Below are 11,201 nucleotides of genomic sequence, written 5' to 3'. Positions count from 1 at the left end.
CACATAATTGATAACACAAATATTGGAGTTTCTCGGTGAATGGAGTCGATTTCAAGATATAATCAATATTGCTAAATTCTGAACTTCAAAATTAACATTTTAGTTCTATGTATACGTGATTTAACAAATGATTCAAAAAGCTTATAAACATATCATTCGGTATATTTCACTACATTTTTTCTGGTGGAAATATATTTTGCATGCACCTCCCCATTCAGACTTAAAACAAACTTCTGTTGGGATCCTATTCATCAATTTTCCATAGAATGAAAACAAATGCCATAACAAACAACAGAAGTTTGAGATATAAACCATTTCCTTAAGCGGAAGTGAGATTTATTTTTTTCTGAATTTTCTTTCCAGGCGTTTTCCTATCAAAGACATCATAATGTAACTGTGCTCCGATGGAATTACTTAGAGTACAACTTGAAATGTCTGTGTGTACATTCTTTCCTGGTCTGAAGCTTTCCAATTTTGTAAGAACAAACATTCATGGCTAGCCTATACAACAGGTATATAACAATAATACATATATTATTCGTTTTATTTATATTTGGGGTTCCATAGCAACCACGAAAACAACGAAAGTTTATACACCATGAAAGTTCATACAACACGAAAGTTTAATAATCACGAAAGCTTATAAACCAAGAAAGTTTATACACCACGAAAGTTTATAAACCACGAAAGTTTATACAACACGAAAGTTTATAAACCATGAAAGATTATACAACAAGAAAGTTTATAAACCACGAAAGTTTATATACACCACGGAAGTTTATAAACCACGAAAGCTTATATACACCACGAAAGTGTATACACCACGAAAGTTCATACACGTTGAATATGGACCCCATAACCTACAGACCCATTTCCATATCATTTGCTGAAAATGACCCGGTTCCATATTCAACGTTGAAAATGGACCCAGCGACATACTGACCCATTTCTATATTATTTTTTGAAAAATGACCCCGGTTCCATATTCAACGTTGAAAATGGACCCCACAACATACTGACCCATTTTCATATCATTTGCTGAAAATGACCTCAGTTCCATATTAAATCTTAAATCCATAACCCTTCAGCATTAAAGCTTTTTGTATCATAGTTCGTACCGGTGTTAAATCCTATTCAAAATGTTCTAATTCAATAGCCAATGTTGTCACAAACACGGAATGTCTTATCTCGGTAAGTCATTAAAACAAACAGTAACCCATGTCACTACACTGATAAAGACCTGCCAGTTGTGTAATTCCAGGGTCATAAAGGACATATCACATTACTCTAGTGAAGAAGTCAACGGAATCGTGACGGCTGTGCACGCTTCATTTAAAGAACGGAATATTTTTTTTCTCGAAATAGACTTAATGATGATATTGTAATTTGTGAAATGTAAGAAGTATATATGCTGATACTATCACTGGGAATAAGAAAAACAAACCTTGTACATCTATAGTTATCTTGAAGCTTTTTTTAAATGCTGCATGCGCAGGATAAGATCGTGGAGATATCGAATTTGATACTACAAAATCCTAGCTCTGTGATGAGCTGCCATATCTGAAAGACTGTTTTACTTTCAGACTTACTGTTAGACACTATCGTATATATATCTCTCTCTTATAAGAAATATCAGTTACTTTGAAAAGGAATGTTTAAACCGACAATATTGATATTTCTCCCGTGAACACTGCATGCAAGATGACCATCAGCAATTGCGACCGAGTTGCATTATGAACCATCAATGCAATTCAACAAACGGCCAATCACTACATCTCAAACTACGATCAATGTACTTTTCAATGGTCTAGTGCAAATTGATATTGTTATCGATTTTGAGATAGAATGATGATTTCATTATTCTTCATGTCGGTATATTATCTGTAAGTCATAACAGGCGAGTAATCGTGGGTACCCCCTGTGAAGATTGTCTTTTGTGTCTTTTTTTAGGTGTCATTTAAGTAACCAATATAGATTGTGACAAGAAGGATCTGAAATATTTACTGTAATTTCGCATTTCTCTTTCTGCGCGTTGTTTTCTTACATTAGGCGACTCAGTCCACATATGTCCCTGGCTGTTACGATGACGTTACCCCCCCCCCCCCCCCCCCCCCCCCCCCCCCACCCCCCCTTGCGTTACCCCCCCCCCCCCTCTGATGAAATTTACATTACATGAATTATTATATGGAAGTCAAATATATATTATACGTTACCTTAGTTTTACATTTTATATGTTACAGGGATTGGCACAACTGCACAGACCACTGACTCCAGTTCGTCCACACTTGACCACACTAGCGAAACACTATCGACACCTACACAAGACTCCGGAGGAACAGCCTATGCTGATATGTCAACAACAGAAACATCACCAAAAAATAATATCAACCTAACGACTACAATTCCGCCTGTCTCAAAAGCATCAATGTCCACGGGAGGATCAACTGAAGGATACAAAACTGGCACTATGCCAACTTTGTCACATGAATCAATGCCGACATCAGGATCAACAAACACCAAGCCAACAGATGGGTATATGCCCACGGGAGGTTCAACTGAAGGTTTCAAAACTGGCATCATGTCAACCATATCACATGAATCTATGCCAACTGGAGGATCAACCGAAGAATACAAAACTGGCACCGTGCCAACTTTATCAGACGAATCAGTGCCCACGGCAGGATCAACAAACACCAAGCCTTTAGACTGGTCTTTGCAAACGAGAGGATTAACCGAAGGATACAAAACTGGCACCATGCCAACAATTTCAGATGAATCAATGCCCACGGGAGGATCAACCGAAGGATACAAAACTGGCACCATGCCAACTATGTCACATGAATCTATGCCCACGGGAGGATCAACCGAAGGATACAAAACTGGCACCATGCCAACTATGTCACACGAATCTATGCCCACGGGAGGATCAACCGAAGGATACAAAACTGGCACCATGCCAACTATGTCAGATGAATTAATGCCCACGGGAGGATCAACAAACACCAAGCCTACAGACTGGTCTATGTCGTCCATGGGAGGTTCAACTGAAGGATACAAAACTGGCACCATGCCAACTATGTCACATAAATCTATGCCCACGGGAGGGTCAACCGAAGGATACCAAACTGGCACCATGCCAACTATGTCAGATGAATCAATGCCTACGGGAGGATATACAAACACCAAGCCTACAGACTGGTCTATGTCGTCCATGGGAGGATCAACTGAAGGATACAAAACTGGCACAATGCCAACTATGTCACATGAATCTATGCCTACGGGAGGATCAACCGAAGGATACAAAACTGGCACAATGCCAACTATGTCACATGAATCTATGCCCACGGGAGGGTCAACCGAAGGATACAAAACTGGCACCATGCCAACTATGTCAGATGAATATATGCCCACGGGAGGATCAACAAACACCAAGCCTACAGACTGGTCTATGTCGCCCATGGGAGGTTCAACTGAAGGATACAAAACTGGCACCATGCCAACTATGTCACATGAATCTATGCCCACGGGAGGATCAACCGAAGGATACAAAACTGGCACAATGCCAACTATGTCAGATGAATTAATGCCCACGGGAGGTTCAACAAACACCAAGCCTACAGACAAGCCTGTGTCTCCCACGGGGGCATCAACAGAAGGATACAAAACTGGCACCATGCCAACTTTGTCACATGAATCTATGCCCACGGGAGGATCAACCGAAGGATACCAAACTGGCACCATGCCAACTATGTCAGATGAATCAATGCCCACGGGAGGATCAACAAACACCAAGCCTACAGACTGGTCTATGTCGTCCATGGGAGGTTCAACTGAAGGATACAAAACTGGCACCATGCCAACTATGTCACATGAATCTATGCCAACGGGAGGATCAACCGAAGGATACCAAACTGGCACCATGCCAACTATGTCACATGAATCAATGCCTACGGGAGGATCAACAAACACCAAGCCAACAGACTGGTCTATGTCACCCACGGAAGGATCAACCGAAGGATACAAAACTGGCACCATGCCAACTATGTCAGATGAATATATGCCCACGGGAGGATCAACCGAAGGATACAAAACTGGCACCATGCCAACTATGTCAGATGAATTGATGCCCACGGGAGGATCAACAAACACCAAGTCTACAGACTGGTCTATGTCACCCACGGGAAGTTCAACTGAAGGATACAAAACTGGCACCATGCCAACTATGTCACATGAATCTATGCCCACGGGAGGATCAACAAACACCAAGCCTACAAACTGGTCTATGTCGCCCATGGGAGGTTCAACTGAAGGATACAAAACTGGCACCATGCCAACTATGTCAGATGAATCTATGCCCACGGGAGGATCAACCGAAGGATACCAAACTGGCACCATGCCAACTATGTCAGATGAATCAATGCCCACGGAAGGATCAACAAACACCAAGCCTACAGACTGGTCTATGTCGTCCATGGGAGGTTCAACTGAAGGATACAAAACTGGCACCATGCCAACTATGTCACATGAATCTATGCCCACGGGAGGATCAACCGAAGGATACCAAACTGGCACCATGCCAACTATGTCAGATGAATCAATGCCTACGGGAGGATCAACAAACACCAAGCCTACAGACTGGTATATGTCACCCACGGGAGGTTCAACTGAAGGATACAAAACTGGAACCATGCCAACTATGTCAGATGAATCTATGCCCACGGGAGGATCAACAAACACCAAGCCTACAGACTGGTCTATGTCACCCACGGGAGGATCAACCGAAGGATACAAAACTGGCACCATGCCAACTATGTCAGATAAATTAATGCCCACGGGAGGATCAACAAACACCAAGCCTACAGACTGGTCTATGTCACCCACGGGAGGTTCAACTGAAGGATACAAAACTGGCACCATGCCAACTATGTCAGATGAATCAATGCCCACGGGAGGATCAACAAACACCAAGCCTACAGACTGGTCTATGTCGCCCATGGGAGGTTCAACTGAAGGATACAAAACTGGCACCATGCCAACTATGTCAGATGAATCAATGCCCACGGGAGGATCAACAAACACCAAGCCTACAGACTGGTCTATGTCACCCACGGGAGGTTCAACTGAAGGATACAAAACTGGCACCATGCCAACTATGTCACATGAATCTATGCCCACGGGAGGATCAACAAACACCAAGCCTACAGACTGGTCTATGTCACCCACGGGAGGATCAACCGAAGGATACAAAACTGGCACCATGCCAACAATTTCAGATGAATCTATGCCAACGGGAGGATCAACAAACACCAAGCCTACAGACTGGTCTATGTCGCCCACGGGAGGATCATCCGAAGGATACAAAACTGGCACCGTGCCAACTATGTCAGATGAATCTATGCCCACGGGAGGATCAACCGAAGGATACAAAACTGGCACCATGCCAACTATTTCAGATGAAGCTATGCCCACTGGCGGATCAACAAACACTATAGCTTCATTTGGGTCTATATCAACGGGAGGATCAACAAACACCATGCCTTCATCTGGGTCGATGTTCACAGGAGGATCAACAAACATAATGCCTACATCTGGGTCGATTTCGACGGGAGGATCAACAAACACCCTGCCTTCATCTGGGTCGATGTCCACAGGAGAATCAACAAACACCATGCCTTCATCTGGGTCAATGCCCACGGTAGGATCAACGGAAGAATATACGATTGGCATCGTGCCATCTATGTCAGATGAATCCATGTCCACGGGAGGGCCCACAAACGCCGTGCCTACAGATGTGTCGATTTCCACGGTGTCAGTGACTGTACCGACATCATCAGATACGTCTCTGTCAACAGGAACACCATATTCGTCTTACCATTCTTCCACGACGGTACACGATACAGACGCAACCTTACCAAATACATTAGTTACCTCACAAAGCACATCGGAGACAGCAACTCAGTCACCTTACTCGCAATCTACATCAGAAGGAGGAACACCGCTGTCATCAGAAGTGACACATTCCATAACTACAGCAGCACAGGGATCAGTGTCAACGACAGGAGCATTGAGTGGCTCAACAACGGAGACTTATTCGTCGAATGCAACACCGGCATCAGTAATGTCATCTTCATCGCAAGTTACAACTTCGCAATCAGCAACATCAACAGCTTTGGTATCATCATCACCAACATCATCATCACCATCATCATCATCACCAACATCACCATCACCAACATCATCATCACAGTCACCAATAACTACAGTATCGACAGGCACATCAAGTTTTACGGATTCATCAGGAATAACCTCATCAACGACAGTACCAACGACAGTACAAACGACAGTACCAACGACAGTACCAACGACAGCACCATCAGCAGCAGTAACAACGACAACCACTACACCACCAACAACTATTACAAATACTAATACAGCAGCAGCATCAACGACAACTACAACGGCACCAGCAGTAACAACAACAACCACTACACCACCACCAACAGTAACAACAACCACAACACCACCACCAACAGTAATCTCTACAACCACTACACCATCACCAACAGTAACAACAACCACTACACCACCACCAGCAGTAACAACTACAACCACTACACCACCACCAACAGTAACATCTACAACCACTACACCATCACCAGCAGTAACAACAACCACTACACCACCACCGGCAGTAACAACTACAACCACTACACCACCACCAACAGCAACAACGACAACCACTACACCACCACCAACATTAGTAACAACAACCACTACACCACCACAGGCAGTAACAACAACAACCACTACACCACCACTGGCAGTAACAACTACAACCACTACACCACCAGCAGTAACAACTACAACCACTACACCACCAGCAGTAACAACAACAACCACTACACCACCACCAACAGTAACAACAACCACTACATCACCACCAACAGTAACAACAACCACTACACCACCACCGGCAGTAACAACAACAACCACTACACCACCACCAACAGTAACAACTACAACCACTACACCACCACCAACAGTAACAACTACAACCACTACACCACCACCAACAGTAACAACTACAACCACTACACCAACACCACCAGCAGCAACAACTACAACCACTACACCACCACCAACAGTAACAACTACAACCACTACACCACCACCAGTAACAACAACAACAACCACTACATCACCAACAGTAACAACAACCACTACATCACCAGCAGTAACAACTACAACCACTACATCACCACCAGCAGTAACAACAACCACTACACCACCAACAGTAACAACAACAACCACTACACCACCACCGGCAGTAACTACAACCACTACACCACCACAGTAACATCAACAACCACTACACCACCACCAACAGTAACAACAACAACCACTACACCACCACCAACAACTAACAACAACCACTACACCACCACCAACAGTAACAAAACAACAACCATACACCACACAACCAACAGTAACACAACAACCACTACACCACCACCGGCAGTAACAACTACAACCACTACACCACCAACAGTAACAACAACAACCACTACACCACCACCAGCAGTAACAACAACAACCACTACACCACCAACAGTAACAACAACCAACAACCACTAAACAACAACCACACCACCAACAGTAACAACAACAACCACTACACCACCACCAGCAGTAACAACAACCACTACACCACCACCAACAGTAACAACAACCACTACACCACCACCAGCAGTAACAACAACAACCACTACACCACCACCAACAGTAACAACTACAACCACTACACCACCACCAGCAGTAACAACAACAACCACTACACCACCACCAACAGTAACAACTACAACCACTACACCACCACCAACAGTAACAACTACAACCACTACACTACCACCAGCAGTAACTACAACCACTACACCACCACAAACAGTAACAACTACAACCACTACACCACCAGCAGTAACAACAACTACAACCACTACACCACCACCGGCAGTAACAGCAATCCCTTCCTCAACAGTAACAACCATAACTACACCAACAACCACAACAACAACTACACCAACAACCACAACAACAACTACACCAACAACCACAACCACAACTACACCAACAACAACAACTACACCAACAACCACAACAACAACTACACCAACAACAACAACAACTACACCAACAACCACAACCACAACTACACCAACAACAACAACTACACCAACAACCACAACAACAACTACTACACCAACAACTACAACTACACCAACACCAACAACTACACCAACAACCACAACTTCAGCCGCTCCACAAGCTTTGGCTGACGTTGAGTCTAGTTTTGATTCCGGCGCAAACCGAAAATTCCAAGACATACTAACAATGTCGGTATTGTGTATATGCTCTATATTAATTTACAATATACCCATTGTACTTTAACTTGAACATCATCCAGTCCGCTTACCACCAAGTTTTATTTTATTAGCTTAAAATATTAGCTGCAATGTAAAATGATCAGTGGGCCTACTTATACATATGCTTACAGAAAGACTCTTTTACCATAAAAACGATATCAGTTTCGTTTCGTGTATTGGTTAAGCATCGAAGTATGATTATGCAGGATATATATTCTGTAACTGAACATGAAAAAAAATGTATTCTAACATCAGGATAACAGGACTATATAAAAAAGTAATCTACAGACCTGTATATGACCCTTTTATTTCGATTTATTTTCATCGTCACATTTGGCTTAAGAGTCTTAAGAGACTTTGAGTAGATGTGCAGGTTAAAAGGGTCACTGATATCTGTATCAAAAGGGTACCGTTCTAGATAAGTAATACTAAGCAACGCATGTGTGAGGTGTCACCGCGGTAGTGTCGTTTGTGATATCATTACGATAAGAATAATGGTATTTTTTTTGTGTGTGTGTGTGTGTGTGTGTGTGTATTGTGATAATCTGACATTGTACATTGTAGTAGAAATTACCTCCTGTTCATATTTTCTTTGTTTATATTCAAACCGACCTAGAGGTATCCCTCTGTGTATTTTTGTTCGTTATGATAATTGACAATTCTACCTAAGCGTGGTGGATGACATGATCAAAGTTATATAAGGCTCACTCTTTAACGTTATTTATGATACTTTTAGTTAATGTTCAGCTATATATATGGGCCACGTTGTTCTAAATATAATTAGCCTAATCAATCGATAGTAAAAATCTCTTTTCTCCTTTACGTCACGACCTTAGTATGATTTTTTCATAACATAGACAAGTGTGAAGAGCCTGACAAGTGTTTCAGTCCTAAAAACTTTTGTCAAGCTAGCTAGTTTCACCACAAACGATTTTATCAAGAAGAACAAGTTCACTCAAATAAGCAAAGGAATAGCTGCTGCAAACTGAAAATCTGATAGCAGCTCTCGATAACGTCAATAAAACAAGATGATCGTGGATTGACTAAAATGTCGTTGAGAAAAAAATGTATGAATGAAGATGACGGTACCGGAAACGGGAAGTAAGATTCGAAATACAGAGGGCGCATTCGACTGTTACTGAAAAATTAATCTTAAGGATACCTGCGCCTAGTATGGTTAACCTAATATATAAAACCTAAGTAAAAACATTTGATAGTAGTAAACCCGTTGGTTCCTCATTTGATAAACGCTAATAAAAATTGTTGTTTAACTGTGATTAGACTAACCACATTTTGAACAACTGAGCCCTGATATTCAAATGAAACATTCACATGGTACAGACTTAAGTCTGCAGTAAAAATTCAAAAAGTATCTTTTATTTGAAGTGAGTGTATTCAAGTTATATCTGAAATGCGGTTATCTTTAAATATAACTCTTATAGAAGATTGTGTTCCCTTTCATATTTCTAGAATATTGTAATTCATATTGATAGGATGTTCCAATGCATATTCATAAAACATTGTAATGTATATCTATAGGATGTTCAAGTGAATATTTATTGGAAATTGTAATATATCTATAGGACGTTCAATAGAATATTTATAGAATATTGTAATGCATATTTATAGGGTATTTAAGTGATTATTTATAGAAAATTGCGAGCATATCTAAATGATGTTCAGGTGAAAATTTATAGTATATTGTAATGAATATTTATAGAATATTGTAATGAATATTTATAGAATATTGTAATGAATATTTATAGAATATTGTAATGCATATTTATAGGATATTCAACTGAATATTTATAGAATATAAAAAAGCATACTTATAGAATGGTCCAGTAAATATGCATTTAATGCTCTAATGAATATCTATAAAATGTTAGAATGAATGGAAAGTCTAAAGTGTATATATAGAAATGAGCTCAGAGCCTCATTGTTTAAGTACAGTGAAGTTAGTTTATATCGTCAAGGAATATCAGATTGTAACCAGATTGTAATTTTTTTTTTCATTTATTTTATTTTATATTTTATTGATTTATTTTTTTTATTATTTTATTTTTATTTTTATTTCATTTCCTTTTTTTCTTTACATACATGTATACTGTCATCTTACGCGTAGTTTTCATCGTGATCATTTGTTTGTTTACTAAACAATCTATAGCAAATTTTACTCCATTTAACTAAGCTGTGTAAGTTTTCACTTATTGCAAGATTCATAACATACCTTATACTGTATTCTGTTTGAAACTCTATATATGGTAATATGATATCTTAAAATAGTATTATTTTATTTTCAAAACGGAATTCTTCGGATAATTTTGTACTTTTAGGCATCAAGCGTCAATGTCCATGATTTTAACTAATAAAAATAAATGTGATTTTTCTGATTATACACTGTTTCAATTATAGTAAATTATTGTCCATATTTTGTTCATGACTATACATCACCAGGGTCAAATACACAATTATATCAATTAAGGAAAATTAGAATAGATACACTAACCTACAGTATAAATATCCCCTACAAAGATATTATTTATAAAATGAAACACTGCCAAGAAAATTTACAGCATTAACGATTGCAATAGATAGTGACAGAGGCTAGGCCTGTGGTACATTGATAAGTGGTTAAACATGATAATGAATACTTAAAATAGCAATGATGTTATAGAATTTGAAGACATATACTCAATATCAAATATCATTTTCTAAACTTTTGATGATGAATACTTCACAGTTGAAATATTTTATAAACATAGAGCAATATTTACTAAA

At 40.1% G+C, this 11,201-nt stretch overlaps 1 protein-coding gene across 1 annotated transcript; it reads left to right on the top strand.

Moving 5' to 3' along the window:
• Nucleotides 1-2,425: 2,425 nt before the first annotated feature.
• On the top strand, nucleotides 2,426-8,978 carry LOC117340556 (mucin-2-like). Its single transcript, XM_033902315.1, is given in 2 exon segments — nucleotides 2,426-7,340; nucleotides 7,343-8,978. Coding segments are annotated over 2 exon segments (6,018 nt in total). The 3' UTR covers nucleotides 8,446-8,978.
• Nucleotides 8,979-11,201: the final 2,223 nt, after the last annotated feature.

This window comes from Pecten maximus, chromosome 13, assembly GCF_902652985.1.
Source record: "Pecten maximus chromosome 13, xPecMax1.1, whole genome shotgun sequence".
Classification (NCBI taxonomy): domain Eukaryota; kingdom Metazoa; phylum Mollusca; class Bivalvia; order Pectinida; family Pectinidae; genus Pecten; species Pecten maximus.
This window is presented reverse-complemented; position numbering and strand designations above follow the sequence as displayed.